Source organism: Alligator mississippiensis, chromosome 1 (genome assembly GCF_030867095.1).
Source record: "Alligator mississippiensis isolate rAllMis1 chromosome 1, rAllMis1, whole genome shotgun sequence".
Classification (NCBI taxonomy): Eukaryota; Metazoa; Chordata; order Crocodylia; family Alligatoridae; genus Alligator; species Alligator mississippiensis.
In genome coordinates this window covers 144,867,038-144,892,286 of record NC_081824.1, presented here as the reverse complement: position 1 = coordinate 144,892,286, position 25,249 = coordinate 144,867,038, and the positions used below count along the sequence as shown (strand labels likewise).

Below are 25,249 nucleotides of genomic sequence, written 5' to 3'. Positions count from 1 at the left end.
TCATGTTCACAAGTTATGTCCACACTTATTCACATGGACACACTGAAGAATAAATACGTTACAAATTTTCTCTTAACTGGTCATGAAGTCCAAATTTTAACAATGAACTTCAGTCCATGTTAACTTCCAAGGCTGAGAACAGCTAGAAGAAAAAATCTAGTGCTCTCAGAACACTGTATGTTGTTTAAATTAATGGAATTAAGTTGTTAATTAGGCTTTTATTTATCACTGTAATTGCTTATTTGTATTATAAGGGGAAGAGGAGACAGAAACATGGCCAATGTGGGGACTGAGGAGGAACTGAAACTAAGGCATTTTGATGGAGATTAAGCTATCGCTTTCAGTTATAAGGTAACCTATACTACACAAAGCAGAAATATTGTGACCCCTGGAAGCTGCCTGGAATATTGTTTGTATTGTGTCCGAGCCCCGAAGGTTACCACGGACTTGAATGATCAAGAATTACAAGCATATGAAGGCCCTTTAAAGCCATTTGCACACATTTTAGTTAGAAAAAGAACCCCTTTTGTACTAAAAAAAAAAGGGCAGAAGATAAGCTCCCACCATTAACCAACCAGAAAATATATTTCTTATGTTCATGGAAGACATGTATAAGAAGCCATAAGCACATAGTGGTCAACCAAATAAAACAAGAAACGATTATTGGAAGGTACAAAATGAAAGCCAAAACCAACAGTACTTTCAAATGGTCAAGTAACAATGAATCAAAATGATTTTTCCTTCATAATCTGAAACATGAGATTTTTTAAAAAAAAATCAGAGTTTGGCAAAGAATAAAGAAATTTGACAGATTATAAAACAGGGTTGTCCAACTTCTACAGAGCTGGGGGCTACATACCCCAGAAACCACGTCAGTGAGAGGCACGGGCCCCAGGGCCACTTCCCATCACTTGCTGCACAACGTGCTCCCTCCTCTCCCCTCAAACTCCTGCACTATGCATGCAGATAGTGCCCCCAATCCCACTCCTCGCCCTATGGACATGGGCAGTGGCCACCTCCGCTTTACTGCTGCACCACACAGTGAGCTGTGCCTCCCCACCTCCTGGAGCTTGAGCAGGAAGCAAAAGCTGAGGGAGGGAGGGGGAACCTAGAGGCCCCAGATGCAGCAGTAGCTTAAGCAGCAGGGAGAGCAGCTGCCCAGCAGGAACCCAGGGTCTGCACGATCACCCCCCCATGGGCTGCATGTGGCCTGCGAGCCACCAGTTGGACAGCCCTGGATTCAAACATCTACAAAATAAGAGAATTCACACGGACGTCAGAATTTTAAGTTAAATCACCACAGCAAGAACATAGTGATTATATCTACAAACACCAGAGTGGGAAATGTGCAGACAGGTTTGTAGAGAAAGAGACTTATTTCATCGTTAATCTCTACCTTTTGAGCTGCTGGGATGGAAGAAACTTGGTTTGTTTGGTGGGGGTGGGGGCTGACTTGTTTTGGTAGTAGTACTGTTGGCATTGACAAAGGGTGGCTGGAATGAGTTGGAAAGAAAGATGCCATCTGAAACTGGGCGCGGCTGGCGGGAGGGCTGCTGTGGCTTAAGGGTGGCAGGAGGAAGGTCACCATAAGATTTTCTTGTGCTGGAGTACTTATCCTGACCTGCTAGATTGGAATCCTCCTCCTCCTCATCATCATTGTATGCAACAAACTTGGCAGTATAAAGCGTGTCAGGGGAGAGGACCTGTGTTTTGAGGTAAGAGGTGTTTCGCTGAGGTGGGGGAGGAGGAGCATTAGATGAAAGGGTTGGGGGTGGGAGCTCATATTCCCGTGGAAGTGGAGGTCTGTACAGACCAGGCTCGTCAGATTCCAGTAATCTTCGGTCTGCCTCATCATGCTGCCTGCGCCTTTCAGCTTCCAAGCGACTGTAATATCCTTCTTCCTGTCGCCTCTGTAGGTCCACAGGAAACAAAAGCAGTTGTTAGAAAACAGAGGACATTTACATGCATACATTTACATACAGGATAGATGCAATTTTTCCTCTACAAAGTAGCGAACAAATTTTTCTTCCTTCTTCCCTAGCAATAAGCAATGAATCCATACCTAATGGTATACAGAATACATTTGCTACAGTAAAAATGACCAAATGGTCTTGTAACAATGTCAATTTTGAGTTATTTCTAGACTCGCTACATACTTGAGGATAATAGTGTACTTGTGTCCAAAGTGAGAAACCTATATTTACCAATGGCATTCTCCCTTCACTGATATTAAAAAAGTAATAGTATACAGAGAACTTAAAGGAATGTCAAATTCCAGAATTTCACCCACTGATAAAGTAAATATTCACCAAAACTGCAGAAGTCTAAGAGTTAGAAAATATGACCAGGAACTTTGTCAGAGTACAACAGTGCCTTCTCTCTACTGAAGAGTAGGTTAATCAAGAACTTTGGAGTTGACTAACAGTGCAAAGCCGATGACAAAAACATTAGAAAAATATCTTTTATAGAATCATAGAAAAGTAGGGCTGAGAGGGACCTCCAGAGCTCATCTAGTCCAGTAGTCTCCTTGCATTAGGCCAAATCATCCCTTTCCAAACTATCTCATATAAATCCATTACCGAAACCAAGAGCAAAATTAGAGTGTCAACCAGGACCTAGTCACAAGACCTAACACCCTAACCTGCCACAGGTAAGAAGCAGGGGAACCACACTGGTCAACATGCTGCTGCTCCAAAAGATGTTACTGCATGGACAACCTTAAGGTTCTGCAATTTACTTGTTTTTATTAAAATGTATTAATTTATTTAAAATAAATTTATAAAAAATAAATTGATAAGATCCTAAAAACAGGATTTTAAATCTTATCATTAATGACTGTTGAAGCATCCCCTACAAATTCTTAGAAAATATCATGCCCTTGCTGTTTCTATGGGGCCACAATAAAAGTCACCATTACCAGAGCTGTCCAATTGGCAGTGCACAGAGGGGTTAACAACAGGCAGTCTCTTGACTCCCACCTGGACACTACAGCTCCTTGCTTCAGCTGCCACAGCAGCTGGTGACTTGGGGCCTTCCGTCCTCCCCTTGGATTCTGCTGCCTGACTTATTGTGGGGTAGGGAGGGTTGCCTGCAGTACCAGGTGAGGCAGGGTACTGCACAGGGGCAGTGGGAGGAGATGCCTGCCTTCCTGCATAGTGGAGTAGGAGCATCTGCCCACTCAGCCAGAGGAGCACCTATCCATCTGCAGTGCAGAAGGTGGGAGTATTTGCCCGGTTGCATGTGGTACAGAGGACTGGGGGGGCACTTACCTGCTCATGTCTATGGCATGCAGCATCCAGTCCTTACTTTTGCAGCCCATGGGGCATGTGGCCCCTGACTGCTTGCAAACTGAACAGCCCTGATCTATACTGAGGGTTGGTCAACCCTAAAGATTAAATGGGTCTAATAATGCACAGTACTATGCTGCTATTTTACTTCTATTATCTCTGGACATGCTGGGTACCCCTACCGTAGGCAAACTAACATCCAGTTCTGGGCACCACACTTCAAGAGGGATGTGGCTAGCATTGAGAGGGTCCAGAGGAGGGCCACTCGCATGGTCAAGAGACGGTGGGTCAGGCCCTACAAAGAGAGGCTAAAGGGCCTGAACCTATTCGGCCTCCACAAGAGAAGGCTGAGAGGGGATCTGGTGGCCATTTACAAACTCACCACGGGGGACCAGCAGAAATTGGGGAAGGCTCTGTTGCCCCAGGCACCCCTTGGGGTTACTAGGAATAACAGCCACAAATTGTTAGAGAGCAGGTTCAGGCTTGATATCAGGAGACATTACTTTACAGTTAGGGCTGCCAGGCTCTGGAATGGGCTCCCAAGGGAGGTGGTGCTCTCTCCTACCTTGGGGGTCTTCAAGAGGAGGCTGGACACATATTTGGCTGGGGTGTTATGACCCTGGCACCCGTTCCTTCCCGGGGCAGGGGGTCAGACCTGATGATCTGTTTAGGTCCCTTCCGACCCTAAACACTATGATACTAATTTCCCTTCTAATTTTTCAATTTAAAAGGCTTTTATGGTTCTGTACAAAGATGTTCAATTCTGACTGACATCTCTCAGACCTGTATTATGATTTATTGCATACAGGCGTATTTTGTAATTAAGGGAGCCTGATCCTATCAACTCTTGTTCTGGCTGGGAACAAGACATCTTTTTCCCCTGTATAAAGGCTTTGTAGCACTTGGATGTCAATGAATTTTCAGCTGTCAGGTACACCACTGTCTCTGCTAAAGACCAAATTCGTCAGTCATGAAAAGTTGCCTTTCAGCAACTTGAACAACACTGCAGTTAGAAATGGAGAAGATCTACTGATCAAACTGAATCTACTCTCCACCAGCTCAGAACTATTTCCTCTGGTATATGCCTCAATACTCTGGGGAATCAAGTGACCCAAATGATAGATCTGTCACCATTTCCTATGTTTTCTTCTGTTTTTCATTGGTGCATTTTTTTCTACATCACTGAAGAGATCTAGAACTTGTTATTCTTTTCTTACCACATTTTTCCAGCAGGTGCACCTTTAAGTATTAAAATATCCTTTCCCGTCTTCTAAAAATTGCAATTTCATTAATGTCCCAGGTGTCAACAGGAAGAAACAGAACTGTCCCTTCTCTGGTGCAGTCAAATATTTATGCCACAAGTATTAAGTCTCAATAAGAGGATACACCTTCTAAATACGTTATGGCAAACTTCTCAAAATGTATACATAGAATTTAAAGGAGTGTCAAATTCCACATTTTTGAAGTAAACTTCAAAATCTTAGTGATCCAATTTCCCAACAGAACATCTACTATAATCAAACTTCCTACAGGAAAGAGCCAAATCCTAATTTTGTTTTTTTCCTGGTTCTAACAAATGTAATAACAATATGAAATAACATTTCTTCCACCATCCCCCTCTCCGAGTCCTATAAAACTGTTTATGCTAAAGCAAAAACATACAAAGTCTTTAAGTCTACTAGATCAAGAAAAGTCATTTTTTTTGTTTCTGCTTCTAAGAACAGAATTTCAGTGAAGTGTCATAAGGTCGCCAATATAGCATATAGTCATAGTCTCAACTACTAGTACGCTCATTAGGTCAATCAGTATCAAAGAACATGGAAGTGTCCCCAAGGGACAGAGGAAACCAAAAAGCTAAGGCAGAGAAGGCTCTGAAGGTAAATTCTAGCAGAAACAGCCAAGCTCAGAGGGAAAGTGGAGGCTTAGGTGTCTGTTGAGTTATCAGTGAATTCCAAGCCAAGAAATGACAGGCTTGAATAGTAATTCAGGTTCTGCATTTTATTTTGGATGGGACAAGGACTCGGGCCATGAATGTTATTGTTTTGTTAATGTATTCACCTCCCCCTCCCCCAAAACCAAATTGTTAGTGGTCAGGCTAAGCAGTTGAAGCCTACAAAGAATCCTTGCTGCACTCAGAGGACCATAACCTTTTCTTCAGCCTCTCTCTTGGTTCGCTCCTCCTCCTGTCGCCGGCGCTCCTCTTCTTGCCTGGCCCTATCTTCTGCTTCTCGTTTACGCATCTCTTCCAACTGCTGCTGCCGTCGGCGCTCCTCATCCTGTAACTAACAAAAACATGCCTTTAATTTTTTTATAAATTCAACTTCCCCTGGATATGAGAGTGCGCACGCGTACACCTTGCTCAAGCAAATAAGTCCAATACTGCATACTACTTTGATGATACATTAAATCAACACCACTTTAAACTGTCCAGCAGTGATTACGTACACTATGCTTTGCCTGAACATTTCTAAAAACAAAGCCTAAACAAACAAACACCACACACAGAATTTTTAATTGTGGCACATAAAAGACAAGAAAAGCATAGGAAGGAATTTACTGGTTTCTTTTCATTGCTTGACAGTGCTGCAGCTGTACCCAACTAGAGAGGACTTTGGGAGGCAGGAGATTTGACAGTCTCTCTCAGGCTTTATTTCCTGTTACATTTAGAATTACGGACAATTTTACAATGCACCTAAAAAGGAGCTGAATATTCCATTAAAAGCCATCTTCCATCCCAGCATCACTGTAAAAATGCACACCGACTCCCTACTCTGGTACAGTATCTGAACTCAGAAAAGTACGGAGGCATGACTTACTTTCCAGCCTACCTCAGTAACAGTCTTATTTCAAAGTAACATGAAATCAAACACTTGGAACCAACAGCTCACAGTTCCAACAACCAATTCTTTTTCACTTTGAATCAGAACGAAAGCATTGGAAAAATCATGACATTAGTAAAAATGTCAATCAATTTAAGTAAGAGGCTTATGCAACATGTCTACAAATATTCTTAAAGATAAATGAACCCCCACCACTCACACTTGCAGCAGATGCCCACTCAGAAAATGAGGCAAAAAAGATGAGGATACCTGAATGACACAGTTCACAGACTCATGTCTAGTAAGCTAGACAGAACTGTAAGATCTATCAGATAAGCAGGACATTAATCAGAAAAATTAGCACTACTCCAAATATGTCTGTATAGGTTCAGTGAATTTGTCTAAGACCTGTCTATGATGGCAAGTGTAGTTATTGGGATAACAACCGAATAGAGAGATTACCTGGCACCTGCATGTGAATCCATTTCTTATTGCTGATTTTTTTTAAACTGAGCACAAAATTACCTTGATTTTACTTCTGTTTTTAAAAGATGTGATCCTTTTATGTAGTTTACTGCTAAATATATTCAGTCTATTCTTATTCCTAACCAAATGGTTTCATGCCCATTAAGCAGTCACAGAAGTAGTTGGAAAATTTAAATTTGAAACCATCATATTTCTGAGGGGAATCTCCATGCGAGGGTTTTGATTTTTTCCTCCCCATTTTCCATTAGAATATATAACTCTCATTAACATTAGTAGAAGAGATACACACATACAAAGAAGTACACAGTAGAACAAGGGGGTCTTCTCCATACTGCCTAAAAGCATCATAATTTTACGATATTTTTTCTTAATCTTGACCTTTGTATTGTTCCAGAAAACTGTAATTGCCAAATGTACAACCGTACATTCCTTACCAAAAATTTTACTTAACATTTGAAGGACCCCCCCAACAAAATGCTATTAAAAATGACCTCGTGTTTGCATTTGTGATTTTTTTCTTAAATGGTTTTGTCACTAAAATGCTTCCCAAACTGAAATTAGTTGCATGTTTCTGGTTCTCTAGACATTACATAACGCCCTATAGAGAAGCCTACCGTCTCATCTACCCTTCCATGTCAGCTGATTACAAGTTTGCATTTTAAAACTGAGAATGCCTCCGATTTTATGGTCAAAATACATTTAAGTGTATGAGTCCTTAAAGAACTTTTAATTGAATTTTCAAAATAAAGCAAGTCGATGTTTAAACAAAATAAAAATTGCTGTTCATATAGGCAGGCATTTGAGAAGTATGTATGTCAGAGGATGCTACATATGCACTCCAGTTATAAGACATTAATTTCTCATTCTAAAGAAAATCTCGTTTGTAGTTCTTGGCTCAAGACTACACAAAGACGAAATAGAAGGCTTAATATATTCAATTATATCAGGACAAGAGAAGGAAACAACTAACGTTATTAATTTAAAATTCTTTAAAATAAGTTCTTTCCCTCTTCGCTTAATTTTTTTAGATACAAGTCTCCACTTTATGTATTATTTTTTAAAACAAAAGATGATATACAAGGAGAGAAGTGAAAAATTCATAAAAAGAGACTGAAATAATACAGATACCTTCCACTGGAAAGGAAAATAGTAAAGATATTGCGAAAGTATAGAGAACTTCTTCACTGTCTAAAGCACCTTAGGAAAAGGAGCTTGAGCAGAATGATACAAAATAAAAAGTAGAAGTAAAAGGAGGTGAAAAAGGACAGACTGAATTATAATTTCTTGAGACTGTAAATGAACACACCTAACCGGAAAATGAAAATAAAAAATAAACAACCTGCCAATCTGGGAACTGATGTCAACATGCTAACCAAGATAATTTTGGAGAGAACACTGCATCAGGTTGGAATGGCCCAGCCAGATCAGAGGCAGTTTTAGACCTATATCCTAGAAAACAGGCCAAGAATAAGGCTTAAGTGGGAGAGGACTGAGGGACCACTATAGGAGGACACTGTCCCTTATGCCCCAGATAACTAGCTTCTATTTAGCAGCGGTTACAGATGAAGAAAGGGCTGTTAGGTTGACAAAGCACGCCATACTGCTTGAAGCAATTAGTTTTTGTGATCATATACAATGGCAATGCTATAGTAACCCTGAAGCGGGGAGTGAAATCAACTCAACTGCTGAATTTTCAAGACAGTATAAGGAAAATATATAACCACTAGTCCCAGTTATATCCAAAGGACTCTTGCAATCATACCCCCACAGATTAGTTTGAACATATTAAACATAAGGCTTTTCTAAACCAAATTATTATATTTTTATTTTAGAAATCTGTCTTGCCTCCACATTCTATATCAGTAAAAGGGACACCCAGCAATGTACTACTGAGACCTGCAGCACTGCTCAAGGAACAAGGAGGACACATTCATTACATGTAACAAATATGAAAACATAAAAGTTTACTCTCCTTTCAGCGGTTTCTCCAAAGTATCACGTTTACCTAGTAAAATACAGAAAAAGCAGTTCTTCGTGTTCTTCTGATGCTTCTGATGTGTTACTGCCATGATACGATAAGCATGTATTTAGCCAGCAAGCACAAGGTATTGAGTGTGACCTGCTTATGAACAAAACATGCAGCCTTAACAGATCATCTATCTAATTTCGAATTAGACAGCCTAGAACTCCCTCATGTGACAACACAAGGGGGGGAAAAAATAAAATCTGGTATATGAGGAGATGGGCTTTATTCATGGAATAGCTGGTGTGCACATGGCTTCAAAATTCCAGATACTAACAATGCTCAATCAGGGACAGGAACTTATTTTTTTTTAAGTTATAAGACTTGATATTTATCTCCTGTCATTAAGTGGCTGTATAAAGATCAGTTGCTTATTTTAACTGGGTTAAAAATCAATAATGGCCTATGGACCTTAAAAGGAAAAATATAATACAAAGTGACAATTACATTTTCATTAAATACGTTTGGGTCATCTTAAAAAAAATACAACAGGTCCCCTACAAATTCACTCTTCTCTAGAAATCAGACAGCTATGAATGTATACATGGACGGGGCATAAAGACAACAAAACACAACTTCGATGGCTTTCAGTATTGTTATTCCCAAGCACTTAAAATATGCCAAGACTCAAGAACTCATGGTAGTTTAAAAATGATGAAAACTAAAAGTAAATATATAAAAATAAATCTTGGGCTTGTTTAACTGGCTTTTAGCCATTGGAATTAATGTTTTCAAGCTCTTTTTTAGAATACCAAGGAATAGAAACTTGCTTTTTAAAAATTAAATCTGATATTCATCACAAATCACATGACTCCAAGAACTGGGGATTTAAGAAACACGTCAAATATCATAAGCTTCATGGTAAAAACAAATAAACAAACAAACAAAAAAACCTAAGAAGTTGGCAACACTGAAAGCTGGAAAATCCACAACATTTCTGAATGAACTGCTAATTAGAAAAGTGAGAAACCTCATCTGTTTTTGCTGCTGCCAGAGAACTCTCAAACTGTTTGTAACAGTTATAATAATCTGGAGCCAGATGTAATGAACATTTTAGAAATATGAAACAAGTTGTCTGAAGCATGCATTTATAAATTGTTCCTATAAAACAGAATTTGTAGTCCAAGTATTCCAATGCCATTTTTTTTAATTATATCTTTGTTTTGAGTGGTGCAGATGATTATATTTACAAGACTTGCAGCCTCAAACCTTGGCTCAGACATGTGAACTGTGTTCAGATTACTATCAGGCCCAGCTACACAGTAATACTTTTTGAAGGTGTGAGTTTCGTCTCTAAAGAAAAACACAAAACTATTTTTATTCTCCATCTATTTCCAGTGCTGGCAATAAATGCAGCTTTAGTCGCTAGTCTAGCCAGTACTGCCCCAGTTTATGCAATTATTTACAAGGGACTGTTTATCTTTAATTTTTAAAGATGCAAGAGAATGGGTCTTACCGGTGGACAGTATTCCTTAAGTGAATTTAGAAGAGGGAAGTAAAAAACTGAATTCACATGCATATCAAGAGAAGGCTGAAATACTAGTTCAGAAGCTGGTTCTCTGGAGTTAGCGTCTCATTTCTATTAGAAGCATCCCGCCCTGACCCCTCAAGAAATTAGTAAAATATTTTTTAGAGATTAACATAGAAGCTTAATCAGTACACAAAGTCATTGCACACAGGAAGATAGAAATAGGACCTCTAGGATAAACAGACCAAATACATTTATGGACTTCCTAGATTTAAATATCTTGTGACAACTGTTAGAACAATTTCATTATATGAAAGGGGGGAAGCTTTTCTATGGTTTAAAACTAAACTGAGAAAAACTTCACCATGTAGTTTCTTTCCTTGAACTTCTCAGTAAGTTTTTATGAATCTACAGTTTTACAGAAATATCAAATAAGCAGTTTTATATTAGATCACAGCTGCAAACAACTCAAAGCACAATCAAAACACAACAATTAAAAAGATAGAAGCAGGAAAAGCAGTAAATTGCACAGACCTGGAAACATTCAAATACATGCTTACAATTAATCTACTGTATCACACCTCAATTTAGATCGCCCCAAATATGGCAAAGACAACATCCAATGCATATTGGATCATTATTAATAAAACCAAACGAGGCAAGGAAGATATATTGAAGAGAAAGAAACGAACATACCAAATCTAGAACAGAGATTGCTGGCACAGCAGTCTGCTGCAGGTAATAAGAGAAGGAAAAAAGAAAGATGCACAGTGAAAATAAAGGTAAGTTTAGCTTTCTGATATGCCAAAAGCATTTTCCCTTGATTTGTTAGTTTAGCTGATTTAGAAAGATTTAAAAGCAAGAGAAATTGAAGACTTTCATACTATACTGCTGAACCCAAGGAACAGTGAAAATCTAAATACACAAATGGGTATAAGGGACTTATATTAACCATTTCGGATGCTCTGCTAATGATTTATCTTTCTGCAATTCTACTTTTGCCACCTCTAGCACTACAGGCAGATAATGCAAAAGAAGTGCAGATCTTTTTTTAAAAAGAGATTAAGCAAAGTTTATTTCAGTCTCTGTAGGACTTTTTACCTATTATATTTTGCACTGGAAAAGTATAAAACCACCAATATTCTAAAACTGAAAGAATTTCACCGATGACTAATATTTACATTCAATGCTTATGGAAAATAATGCTATGTTAAATTTATCTACAAAGCCTTTTAATGACACATGGCTTTGTAAGTCAAACTTGCAATAAAATGTTAAAGCATTTTTGAGCAAATGGCAGTTACATGGATTTTTATGCCCACGGATTTTTTATGCGAGACAATTACAGCATTAGCAATGCTGAGATTTAGTGCAAGTGCTTCGCCAAAGATATATTTAGTGTCTCCCTTCATCACTTTGCAAGTGCAATGTGCCTCAAACAAAAACGAAGTTCTCCACAAGAAAAATGTAATGCAACACAAACCATGGCAAGTACAAAAAAACCCCAAACCCACCCAGGGTTAGCAAATCAAGGTGCCAAATCCTTAAGTCAAATACTCCTGTAAAATTGACAGCCATTCTAGAAGGTCAAGCAAACATGCATAAATATTTTTTAGTTAGTGGGACTACTTATTTGTTTATCCTGGAGTTTTAGGTCAACTCTTGAAAAGACACATTCAAGGTCCTAAGGAGATGGCTTTTTTTTAAGTTAATAACTGTTATCCTGTTCCTCTATTAATTTATTGCATTATTAATCATAAAAAGAAAAATATAGCTTCTTTATGGAAATGGTTTCTCAGCGAGGATAGAAAACAGTTTTGCAGATAAGCTCATCTGCAGCCAACACAGCAAAGACTTTAAAACTAGATACAATCTAATTATAATATTTCATCTAACAGCTGCAAATACCCTGGCCTCAAGTAAAGAAGCCCAAAGAGTTAAATAAAATACATAAAGAAATGTCCTTTTTTCAGTTCCCCTCCCTCAAGACCTTCAGAATTTATCTTACCAAGTTTAAAACCAAAACTACCAGGAAACAAGTGGAGGGTGTTACTTTAAAGCTAATACCTAGCCTTCTTTCCAACCAAATTTAACAGCCTATCTACTGGAGAATGCCATTTCCCCAAAAAGAATATCCTCTCCTACCCAAAAAAAGTGTCCGTTTCCAGCTGAAGCTCTGCAGTTAGTAACTTAGGACACTTTTATAATCCACCATCTCAAGGATAAAATCAAAATACCTTGGAGCACTTTTCGTTAGAAAATTTGTAAGTAACAAAAGACAGGGACATCAGAAGTCCATCCAGTTCTCCTCTATCTTGTGGTATGTTCTAAATTTGGGTAGGAATATTGCAATACAAGTTTACAATAAAACACTTGTGTCTAGAAAGAATTACCCCCACTTTTACCCTTGCTCTTCTTTCAGCCTCCAGCCGCTGCATAATTAGCATGGCATCCATATCATCGTCTTCTTCTTCTTCATCATCTTCATCCTTTTGCTTTGACTCCTGAAGTCGTTTTTGGAACTGCCACTCAAGCATGAGTTTGCGTAGGCGGTCATTCTCCTCTGCTGTGCGATCGGGCTTGTTCTGAAGATCCTGGATCTCTTTACTCAGCATGTCCACAATGTGCATCTGTTGCTGCTTCTCCAGCTTCTCCTTTGCATCCCGCTTCCAGGGATCAGGAGACAAGCTATCACTGGAAGATAGTTCTTCTTTGCTGATAGTAATGTACTGCAGATCTCTTCGCTCAATGGTTCGGGGTTGCTGTTGGGGCTGTAACTCTCGAATAACAGTTTCTTGGGACCTCTGCAATGTTGAAGGCTTTTCTGGTTTTACCTGCTGAACAGAAACAGGAGGAACCATAGGCTGAGAAGGAATTAGTGGCTGAGCCCGCATCTGGCCCAGTTTCCTTTCCTGCTCACGCCGTTTCCTCTCTCGTTCTTCCTCCAAACGTGCTTTTTCTTTTTCATACCATCGCTGATGTTCCTCTCTCTTTTTACGTTCTGCAGCAGCTACCTGGGAAGATGCTGGTGTTCCTAGCTGGTTTGGAGGAGGAGGAGGTGGAAGAGGCAAATCCATTTGCAGTTCATCAAATTCAGCTGCATAATGCACTGGTGGAGGAGGTGGTGGTGGGGGTAGGTCTGTTCTAATGGGCTGGGAAACTGCCACAGGGGTCGGCTGGCTGGTAGCTGGAGTTTTCCACCGGCCAGGTCCACTTTTAGTTAAACATGAACCAGGGGAAATGGGTTTGGATGAATGGTTCAGATGCTCTTGGCTAGATGTGCTGGAATCCACAGATGAATTCATCCATGGATCACTGTCCGACTTGCGATCAATGTACTCCACATCCTTCCGTATAACCACTTCCAAACGATTCCTCTCCGGCTGGAAAACTTGATCTCGCAGTTCTTCCTGAGAACGAGCCACACGCTGGAAAAAACAGAATACATTCAATCTGCATTCAAATGTATATGCAATAATAAAAATTGATGGCTAACTGCAGTTCTACCAAGAAGCCTTCCTATTACTAGTCAAAAGTTTTTGGTAAAAGTTTAGCACTTTCATAACCAGCATGTTTCCCCCAAGACTTTCAGTTACTTAACATTACAAAACAACTCAAGCTTTTAAAAATCAGACAAGCCTTGGATGGCTTTGCAAGGTCTGAGACAATTGTGAAACTGCAACAGGAAAATTGGTGAAAACAAAGCAGAGCTTATGCCAATAAACTTCCCCATCGCACAAATTCTCAGGGCTATCCCTAACAACTCCTCCCCTGATGCAACTGCATTGGGGCAGGCAGTCGGGAACAGTAGTAATTCAAGCGCACTAACTCTCCAGCTCAGCTTCCAACTGCCTTGTCAAAACATTTCTCTTTTCTGAACACAAATACAAGGAATGCTGAGGGGGAGAGGGGGCATCTGCGTGCTCCTCCCCACGGTTCCCAACTGGAGACATTCTCTGCTACTGTCAGAGGGGACATGGGTGATCACATGTCTTAACTTCACCTGTCTCCTGGGGATGTTCAGGATTTGTTTGTACCTTCACACCATTTTGAAGCTATCAAGCACAAAAAAGTGTTAAGTATGGTTACTGTATACCAGCTAGGAAAGTCCCATTCCATTACAAACCCCGCTATATGTGAAAATATTCAAAACCATGATGACAATGACTGTGCCTCTTAATTCTAAAATATTTATCTCAAAGCTAATACTCATACCTCAAAACTTTATGAAATTCTTGGGATTAAGCACAGAATGTACCAGCTAACAAACAGCAAAATTGGAGGAGATTAACAAAAACTTCTCCATGCTTCTCCAACAATGACCTTAACTATGACCTCAAAAGAATGCCTTCCTTGGGATAAAAGAGTGCATTTTTTATGCTCTATTAGTCCAGTAGCTCTGAACACACAGCTATTTGTGTCAGATGAATTGTGAAAGTGCACCTAGCCAAACAGTTTGCTAACGACTTGTGCATTTACATAATAAAACAGGAATTTTAAGTCAGACAGCAGTTTACTGGAACTTGCACGAGCATGGCTCCCACTAACTCAGCAGAAATAGCACCTTCAAACCTAGTGATAATTTTCCTATTTGACTAGTTATCTGGAAGAGGTCATTCAGCAAAATGTGCTTTTCCAATAAGTATTCTAAAACTGTCAGAAAAAGTCTTTTCAAACAAAAATGAAACCCACAAGCTATTGCTGTAGAAAAGCAAAATCGTTATGAGGTTTTTAAAGTCTGATTTATATCAGCTTTGAAATTAAAAATCCCTGATATGAAAACATATCATACACTAACAAAAACAAAACCTAACATATATATACAAAACACCTAACACATACTTCCAAGTAATCTTGCTTTATCAAAACTCTGGCAGAATTAGGCTGCCACTCAAAGTGTGGGCATCTAGTAGCCACTTGATCTTTGTGGGGACCTGGAGTATTAATGTCTAATAATAATTTTTCCTTAGCTTTTTACCACTAGTTTACACTACTGAAGTTAAGAACACAGGGTTAGCTTTCTAAAGTTGCAAACAGCTAGGCAAGCTGCAATATAATTACCATTTGAAAATTAGCTGAGTCATACCAAGATGTTACCTGCAATCATTACTTAACAAATTATCACCATGGGATGCACTGGCATTACTGGTATGCGTACGTAAGGATTACTGTCACAAATGTGGCCTGCAAAATCAGTTCCTAACTTCCTTTTAGGATTTCTTCTTCATGCACTGAGGCTCAATGGCGATTTTTAGCCACCACTTTGAAACCTTTTCTGTGCTCACTTGAAATGTGAAAGTGATTAAGGGACTAGCCTGGGACTTGAGAGAAATAGGCTTAATTCCCTGCTCCCCTAACAGATTTCCTATACGACTTTGGGCAAGTCTCCATCCATAAAACATGGGGATAGCAGTACTTCACAAACTTTACAGGGGTAGAGATAAATGCATTTAAGATTGAGGGGCACTCGGACTCTATGGTAATAATATTCATTTCAAGTGAGATAAGTTGAAATATAATTTATAGCTGACTGAAGTAAACCTATTTTACTGAGGACAATGGGTCGGTCTTGAAATTCAGAGATTTCTCTACTCTCTTTAAAAAAAGAATTCAACAAGTTTCTACATACTTGCATAGGGGCTGGGACTTCTTTGTTTTCTGCAAAAAAAAAAACCAAACAAAAAAACCCCAAAACACTCCTCCCCCTGGAAACCTTGAGATGTTTGTTTTAAAAGAGAAACCTTAGCACTCTGAACAAGTGCCTTGTGTGATCTGCTAGAGAAAGAGAAAGGCTTTTTAGTTCTTGTAATACAAATTTCTAACCTGCATTGCAGCACTGATTGAGTGACTACTCTCTGCCTGGACTTGTGGCTTTTCTTCATAATTTGGCCATTGATTCTGAGCAGGACCCATTCGATCCTGGGACTTGGAAGCTGGGAATGTGAAATATTCTCTGGTGTAGGTTTGTGTGGGGATAGGATAAGCTTCGGGTCTTGGTGGTGGTGTCTGTTCCTGTAAAAGGTAGAGGACAAACTACACTTTATCAAGTCTGTACACAATTATTTTAATTTGCAATTTTTAAAAAGCAAATTTTCTAAACATGGTTTTCAATTTCATCTTAAGCTAAATGAATAGAGGCCTAAAATTAGTCTAAAATGAAATATGCTACAAGTTTTGACTCATGGCTTGTGCACTCTGAAATGAAGTGCACACCACTTATTGCATACATTTATTTCTAACAAACAAGTCTGAATAGTAATGCTACGACAAAAAACTTGGTGAGTCCTTAGTAGTGTGCCAATAATATAATCTCGTTAAGTAACACTGAAAAAGAATAAATACAAATCACTGTTCAGTGACATTCGGTTAACATTCTTCACTGAAACTTCTGCTTAACTCAAGCACAGTACTTCTATTGATATTTAAAGGATGTTAACAGCCAATCTTTTGTTTGCCACTTCTGACCTCTGTACAGAGATTCCCAGTTGAGACTGAAGTTATCTTGGTGGTGGTTCCACAAGCATAAGCATTCTTTCCTCCAGGACTGGGAGGCTGATCTATTGAAGAGTTAAAGAAAGCATTGTTAAATGAAAATTAGTAGCAAGCATTTACATCATATTTAATAAGATATCAGCCAATGAAAATTCAGCAATAAGAATGCTGCAATGAAATTTAGTTTCACTTTTATTAAAATTACCTGCACTATTGTTATGACAGTGTCAGTATTTTAAATAAATCATTTTAATCATTCACACCTCCCCCTCTTTTTAGGAGAAGAAAACTGCAAGAAAAATAAATGTTCAGTAAAATAATAAAATGATTAGACTTTTGCTTACTTGCCACATTCGGACTGGAGCGGTGATCAGCTCGATTCTTCATTAATCTGTCATCCCCTGGAAGCTTCTTTGGTTCATTGTACTCTGTCCAAGGCAGCTGAGGGCTCTCAGGTGACCCATTTTGAGCAGAGTTATTATACAGCTCAAAACCTTCGCTCTTTGGTCGGGGTTTACCTGCGCCACGCCGGTCAGAAACTGCAACAGGTCAGGATCTGTACATTATTTTCCTCCCATTCCATTTGCACAATCACCACCCAGTTTACTCCTTTACAAAACACTGAACCTTACAGCAAAATATATGTGGATATGAAAAGCATAAGTTTTTCAGCTACACAATCCCACTCTTGTGTTGACAGCATAACATACTTTTGATTCACAGGCTTCCAAAGGGATTTTGCAACAGACACCACAAAATTTGGCAAAGCCAGATGCACTTTTACTGAAAGAAGTCTCTAGATTAATCTGAAAGGTATATGGTGTCTGGAGCAGTGCTGTAAGCTGGGGTAATAAGGGTTTATTCTTTTAACTTTCCTTTCTATGCAACTCTATACTCAACTTTGGAAAGCTCCCAACATATTATTCATGTAAAAGTTCTATAAAATTGTCACTAGGCCATGAAAACACTGACTCTCAAAAGGAATTCCCATCATATTGGGGAGAAAAAAGGCAATCATAAAAGCAAGAGAAACTATACACAGAAAATTAAGAACAGCCATTTCAAAGGCTTCTGAGTTTTCTTTTCTTTTTTTTCTTTAAAGTAGATATGACAAGTATTACCACTTCTTCTGCAAGCAGTATTTTTTTCCAAGAAGAAGTGATAATTTTTTTTTTGAAGGAAAAAAACAACTCCACTGAATTCTAGGCCTCTCCATTGATTTAATTTATTTAGAACAAATCCCTCCAAGGTGGATCTATGCTTAAATAACTTGCAAAAGTCAAATTTCAACTTCTGTAAGGGTAATGCACTTGCTTACTATTAGACATGTAACTAATATAATATTCTATGCAGTGTGTAAAAATAAGCTGAATCTTTTGGAAGAATAGGTACATTTCCTGTTCATGGCTTTTGTGACTTACCAAGAGAAGGGCATTTATTTATTTTCTCTCTCATCTAATCTTCCTAAAAATACCCAAGTTCTCAGTCTTACCCACAGAAACCTTTGTGCACCTTTGGATGAGCTAAATTTAATACATAACATGTACACTGCATCTGGACGATGCCTTTTTTCTTTTTAAATTGTTCCACTTTCTGAACTGGGACAGATTATTTCTTCATTTCATGAACGTGCTTAAAATTTCTTTAGGGCATCAATTCAAGCACGCATATGACCACCATGTGATACTAAACTATATGGTTAAAACATATGCTCAGGTGCTTTCCAGAACTGGGACAGAGAAGAGATGAAATTACATAGTTGGTAATCCTACATTCTAATTCAAAAGACACTAGCATTAATTCTGTAACACCAAGCTCCAGGCAAATACTGTATCTTCTATATTCACATGTACTTCAAAAGCATTATGAAAACGTTATTCAATTAATTAATCAGTTTACCTCTCTGCATCATTGGGGATGGTTGGTTAAGCAGGGTTGCCAGACCATGATAAATTGCTCCTTGCTTTGCTACTTCCAGGGTCACTACAGAACCTGTTCTTGTCATGAGTTCTGCTGCCCTGTGATAAGAGTCAAGAAGAACTAAGCACAATGTCATTTAATTAGTACTTCTCTATACAATCCTTTCTATGCCACTGCTACTACAGGTACTGTTCAACAATGTTCTTTCCACACCCTGCCAGCTTTGTACTTAAAAGCATTGATTCTTCCTGGGAGATTAGAAAAGAGTATCTAGTGGACTTAAGAATATAAAAGAGCAATTATATGGACAGTTACCAATCTTAAGTTTCAGCAGTTCATACCAAATGCCAAAATACTTAAAAACTTAGAACTAGAACCTAGAACTAGAAATTTGCTTAAAACCTCTATTTCCAACTGAAGACTCAAAACTCCAAGAACAACATTTTTTCCTCATATAGATCCCTTTATTACAGTTATGGAAATATTCATCTAAAACTATAGAAGGAATTCACTGGTAGGCCTTTGTCACTGAAGATGCATACAATAAATTTAATAAGACAACAGATAGAGAGAAGTATCCTAAAATCCAACCCTCATTTTTCATTACATTACCAGAGCTCTTATTCACTGTGGTCTACAATATACCAGTATTGACTTCCTCTACACACACCTGATAAAAGTATACTGTACCTTTCTTGGGACAGCCCCACCAAACTTCTACCATCCACACTGAGCAGTTGATCCCCTGCTGCCAGGCGACCATCCTATTTACAAGTTGAAGAAAGAAACCATTCTTTACATACCAATGCTCACATATAGGTTTAATCAAGATAAATATCAATACATTTTAACAACCAAATAGAGAATTAAAAACATTTCTACTAGAGCAATCTCTACATTAGACATTTTCATACTTTAACAGTTTTAATATTTATAAACATTACTAACCACATCTGCAGCACCTCCTTTTACAACAGATTTGACATAGATTCCAAGTTTATCTTGACCTGCGCCCTGCAGAAAGAAAGATATTTTTTAGTGGTTACACTTAAATCACTTCTCCTATAAGCTAACTTTCCATGAATATGAATCACGGTATGCCTGATACTGGTTTCTCAATGGTTTTACACATCCCCAAGTTACCCAAAAAACCAGCTGACTGCAATACAGAAGAGGTTCACATCTTTTAGATACCAAGAAAAGAAAAGGTGTTAATTATAGGATTTTTTGAAAAACAGTTGAGGCAAAAGACATTTGGTTCCATGACAAACAAAGCAACAACAACAACAAAAGACCCACCAAGTTATATGTTTAATATTTATTTTATTCCTTAATGAAAAAAATCCTCGTTTGTCATTTTAGAGGCAAGTTGTATCCTTGCTGTAGCCTTAAGATCATGTGGCACGCCAGAATGTTACACTGTTCATATGGTAATGAAACAGAGGCCAGACAGGAGTTCATGTGTTCCAGCCCTGACTAGAGAGGTAGATAAGTAAGATCTCCAGCCAGGGGCACTGGAGAGCTGCTCCCTGGGCCATACAGCTTTACAGAAGCCCATTGATAGCCTGTCCTCTAGCTTGCCCAGGAAGGGGGCAGGATGTCAATAGGAAGTCACCTGGCTTTAAAAAAAAAAAAAAAAAAAAAAAATTGCTATGCATATAGACTGCGATCCCAGCCTGAGCAGGCAGACAGCAAGGATTAACTGATCCTCTGCTCCTAGCTACTGGAAGCACAGAGGAGGAGCAGCTGGGGAACTCATTCTTCACCTGGCAATCTCAGAACAGAGTTTTGCCTGGCTGCTCCAGTCCCCTCCCAGACTGGTTTAGGAGGGGAGGGGAGCAGTGAGGGCAAATCCCCTAGCCTGTTCCCTAAACTGGGCTTCCCCAGCCTAGGGAAGAAGCAGGCACCCACTGATCCCTTCCCCCTCCAGACCAGACCTACAAGCATTCATTCTTGCAAGACAGTTTCTCTTTTAAGGGAGCTCTTCCAGATTTGACACCTGGAAAAATTCTCTCCCAGAAAGGACATGATTCCCTGGGAGAGAAATTGAGGGTGATTGTCACTGCTGGGAGAACAGCAATTCTCCTGGTAGAAATCCAATGCCTTTACTTGGCCAGAGGATAGCTGGTGACTTATTTAACCTTGGAGGGGACATAAAGAAAAAGAAAAAATAATTCTTTGGGACTAGGGCCCGCCTTTTCTCATACATCTGTGAAGGACCCAGCAAAGAAAGATGTGACCACTTGATAATAATGTAACAAAAATAAAATAATGATGACCAGGAATACAAGTTTTCCATTTCCCAAGGAAAAAACCTCACAGATTTTCTCTTTTACCTGAGAAAAATGCAGATTTTTCTCAGTTAAAAGGGAACTCTGCCAGCCTGCAAAGAGCTCTCTGCAGGCAGGCAAAGTTGCGGGCTTGGGGGGAGCGGGGGGGAGTGAGAGGGGACAGCCAGGCAGGAGGTGCCATGTGTATGTGTGCACTTACACAGAGAGAGAGAGATGCCATGTGTATGTGTGCACTTAAGAGAGAGAGACACACACCAGGCAGCCTGGAGAGCAACTCCCACAGGTAAGTCTGGCAGGGGGATGAGGATTTAGGCCCCCATAGGGTTGGAGGAAGGGAGGGAGAGAGTTGGGCAGGGCTGGGGTGCTGCCCAGCTGCGGCAGTGTGTGGGACTTAGGGCCTGGGGCCATATGCAGTAGTAGGGCCTGGGGTGGCTCATCCAGCAGGGGAGGCTGGCTCCCTGCTGCTGTATGCATTCCAGGGGACCAGGGGTGGTGGGACTTGCCACCCAGATTTGTGCACAGGACAGGTGTGGGTTCCCCACCCTGATGCCTTGCTCCTGGGGCCTCTGCAGCACAGCATGCAAGACCCATGTGGCAGGGCAGTGCAGGGCTGAGCAGGGAAGCTCCTTGCTGCTGCAAGCCCCACACCGCCCTGACAAGGATCCCCCTGCCAGCCTGGCAGCAGTGGGGGTGGCAGTGCAGAGTTGTGCCCCTCACTGCCACCAGGCAGGCAGTGCCTCACCATGGCAGCTTAGAGCTCCCAGCAGCAGCAACAAGCTTCCCCACCCAGCCCCACTCTGTGCTGCGGCACTGGGTCCCACCTGCTGGGCTGCCAAGGCCCCAGGGTGGGGGGCGGGGAGCCTAAACCCACAGTAGGCAGCCCGCATCCACCCCCACCCCCCCACTCTGGCTGTGTTGGCTATGGGGGAGAGGGAGTCGAGCTCCAAGCTCTTTTCTGATGCAGCAGCTGCCACCTCCTGCAGGCAGCAGCCGGGGCTTGGGTGTTGCTGCAGGGGGCTGCTGACCCCACCCACAGCCCCGACAGTCCTGGAAGGTGAGGGCCTCCTGTAGCAGGGCCAGAGGGTACCAGTAAGGGTAGGGGGTTGTAGCTTGGGAGCGAGGGGCCTAGACCTGCATCCTGGTTAGTGAAGGGGGCAAGGGAAGCTCTGATTATCCATGATAAAACACCTAAAAAATCAAACACCAAAATTTAAAGATACTTAGAATTTATTTTATTATAGTGACTTAGGCATTGGTAGGCTTCCAAACTGTAAATACACCAATGGAACCTTGTGTGTGATTTCACTCAATTGTTAATTTTGGGGGTTTTGTTGTTTGTTTGGTTTTTTTTAAAGTCAGAGACTTCATGATTATTTTTATTTTTTTTGTAAATCAGAGAATTTGCTATTTTTAAACAGAGAAAACCAGGATCCCTGATGATGACTAAAGGTGGGGAAGGGCAGAGAAGAGAGAATTACAATTTTCATTTTGGAAGTTGACAGGTCCAACGTTTAAGTCCATTGTGATTTTTTTTTTTTTAATTAATAATACTTTTTGTGGTTTCTAAACAAAAATATTCTACCCAATTTAATCTGAAACCCAACACTGATATTGTATTGCTAGATGATTAGCAAACCTTCAAGCAGATAAATATAAACATATATTTGAGTCATGCTGTGCACAGTTCCTTTACATACACCCACTAGCTAGCTACCACACAATGGATTAGTCTAACTTTTGAACTAGTGAGCCTTGAAAGCATCATTAAGTAAAAATAAATGGTCACATAGTTGCACTATCATTATTTAGTAAAGTGATCTTGTGCCATTTTTACATTGCTCTACTATCACTTGAACTCCACAAAAGGCACTGTTACAGAAACCAATATTTTCAACTGAATTAATGCATACACAAGGCATTCCCATTCAGAACAACATTCCAAATTAGTTTATTATTGGGAATGTGACTATTCTGTTCACTGGCATCCAACTCATTTCTACATTTATTTTTGGGTTTTTTGGTAGCTATACTACTACTGCTATTTCTCTGCCTTTGGGGAAAAAAACCATGGAAATTAAAATCCTAAAATTGTAACTTCAACCCAACCAAACTAATAACTTGCAGCCTGGCTTTGGATTCTTTTTTTGTTTTGTTTTGTTTTTTGGAGGGGGGAGGAGGGAAGAAGGAAGGAGGACAAAGACTAATTGTGCATTAATTAGAAGAATAAGATAGGATTAGTTTAAATAAGTCCAAGTTGCTCTAGTTCGAAGTTTCACAGGTCTCAAAACTTGTGAAATTCTTTTGAGATCTAGAATGTTCAAAATATTAATAGCTAAGTGTTTTAAGTGTACTTTTATTTCCAAAATTAAAAAAAAAAATAATGTGGAAGGAGCAACAGTAACACTGAATGAAATAAAACCAATAATTTAAATATCACTTAAATATCACAAAAAGGGGGATGTCTTCGCTGGTCCCATCTAAGAAAACATTCACTTCTAAAGTTACTCATTTATGCAAAATGAATAATCTTTTAAGTTTAAAAAGGAATCATTTGATTAACTGGAATTTTGCTCAATTGTCTCTACCCTCCAAAAGCATATTCTTGAGGGCTAGGGACAGAAACTACACAAACCAGTATAAGAGGTTTCAAATCTGTAACAACAAAAACTCAGTGTACATAAACTGCTTTCAAAATGTCTGAACCCTGTTTATAATAAACCTGGATGGATACAGTATCAGACTTAACTGATTTAGGTTAAATTGGTTTATTAAACTTCTGTCCCAGATCCCCTCCAGATTCAAGTTAACTCATAGCCTTCCAGCATCCCAGGATGCTTTGCACATTCCCCGCAAACCACCTCCTCACAGGTTGGGCATGTTAGTCTTGGCCCATGCTGTCTGCTGTAGCTGAGAAGGGAGATGTGCTCTAGCACCCCTAGCTTCTGGCCTGGGCCACTGCAGGCATGTGTCTGCATTTCTGGAATCAAAACTTAGGGTGCCCCATGGTCTGGGAGGCATGGGGGAGGGGGTGCTCTAATTAGTCCAGCTCCAAGAGCCACACTAATTAAAAGCACCCAGAGCGTCACAGGCTCTACACGCTGAAAAATGGCAGTGGAGTCCTAGTCAAACAAGCTTTAAAGTGCCCAACCACCATTTTTAACAAGCACCTTAATTTCCATGCTCCAGCAGACTATTAATTATTTTAACTATGGTTAAAATGGTAGTTAATATTTAACAAATTACTAAAAAGGGATTCCCACCCCCCACCCAACAGCAAAAATCTTAGCTCTCTCCCATCTCATGTATTATACTATTTCTCTGTAAAAGTGCTAATCTGTTCAGAAAGCAGAGCTGCAATAATAAATCATTTACCCATAGAATATAAGGTAGTTTTTAACATGGATAAAGTCAGGATTCAGACAACCAGTTTTTCCAGAAGAATGCATGAAACAAAAAATCAAAATTATTCAGACCTACATAACAAAGTACCACAAAAAAGGGAACATAGAGCAACACAAACACGAACTTCCATCATCACGTTTCACAAGCAAATAATTCATTGAATTTTGTAAGCAAAAAAATCATGCCTGTAGTAATTAACTTAGCAGTTTTAGCCAAATTTCCTATGGTTCCACTTACTCAAAATAGGATTTTTAATTTTTTTTTTCCAAAAAAATGTGAAAAAGTAAGATTTTCAAAGGAAAGAATGACAAGAACTTAATCACTTAAAAGCTGTAAAATAGTACATACATTTGTCTAAAACTAGGAAAGCAACTAAAAAATATTGATTGCTTTTTCTTCAAATGTTAGCTACTTTCTTTTTGTAGTGCTAGAGTGATGTTACAGTTGTGATGGTCCAGGAATTGTGGCGGCAAGGATTTTTGGAGGGATGATATCTTTTACTAGACCAATTGCATGGTTGGAATAAACTGAGTCAAGCTTTCGAATGGAATTCCAACCATGCAACTGGGTCAATAAAAGACACCCCCTCCCCCCAAAAAATCCTTGCTTCTCGTGCTAAATTCCTTGGATATTTATTTTAATTCTAAATTACAGGCAAGGGTCTGCCTGTAGGCAATGCCCGATTGAAGCCTGCAACATTAACGCATAGCAAGATAATATAAGTTTTAACAGCCTCACCACTTAGAACCCCAAGGAATTTTGCGCACACGCGCACACACACACACACACTGATAAAAGATTTATGTTGCACAGTTAGCCATTCAAAAGTCAGAAAAGGCTGCCTGGGCAACTTTAATTTACCTTCTCTCCTTTGCATGCATCTTTTGCCTTTTACTACATAAGCACATGTTTTTCTCACAGGAATCCTATCCAGTTAGTGGGCAAAGTGGACAGGATGCACACATTCAGTATTTTTTTCTCCCTTTTATTCACTCTATGGCTACCACCCAGAATGAGACAGGACAGCTGATAACAGACAGTCGGGAAAAAGCTGAACTCTT

General features: G+C 39.6%; 1 protein-coding gene across 19 annotated transcripts in view; it reads right to left on the bottom strand.

Annotated features, from left to right (window-relative positions):
• Positions 1-25,249, bottom strand: part of AFDN (afadin, adherens junction formation factor) — a 195,571-nt gene that overhangs the window by 6,371 nt on the left and 163,951 nt on the right. For 6 of the 19 annotated variants that reach the window (XM_019479784.2, XM_059714969.1, XM_059714974.1 and 3 more), the window contains 10 exons: positions 19,444-19,509; positions 19,186-19,259; positions 18,475-18,593; positions 16,920-17,114; positions 16,549-16,640; positions 15,907-16,095; positions 12,489-13,511; positions 10,780-10,815; positions 5,435-5,569; positions 1,397-1,910 (listed from right to left, as the gene is read on the bottom strand). In XM_019479784.2, coding sequence (XP_019335329.2) covers positions 1,397-1,910; positions 5,435-5,569; positions 10,780-10,815; positions 12,489-13,511; positions 15,907-16,095; positions 16,549-16,640; positions 16,920-17,114; positions 18,475-18,593; positions 19,186-19,259; positions 19,444-19,509 — 2,443 coding nt within the window. The remainder of the gene's footprint in view (positions 1-1,396; positions 1,911-5,434; positions 5,570-10,779; positions 10,816-12,488; positions 13,512-15,906; positions 16,096-16,548; positions 16,641-16,919; positions 17,115-18,474; positions 18,594-19,185; positions 19,260-19,443; positions 19,510-25,249) is intronic. The other 13 variants (XM_059715011.1, XM_059715019.1, XM_059715042.1 and 10 more) reach the window with 8 other exon arrangements.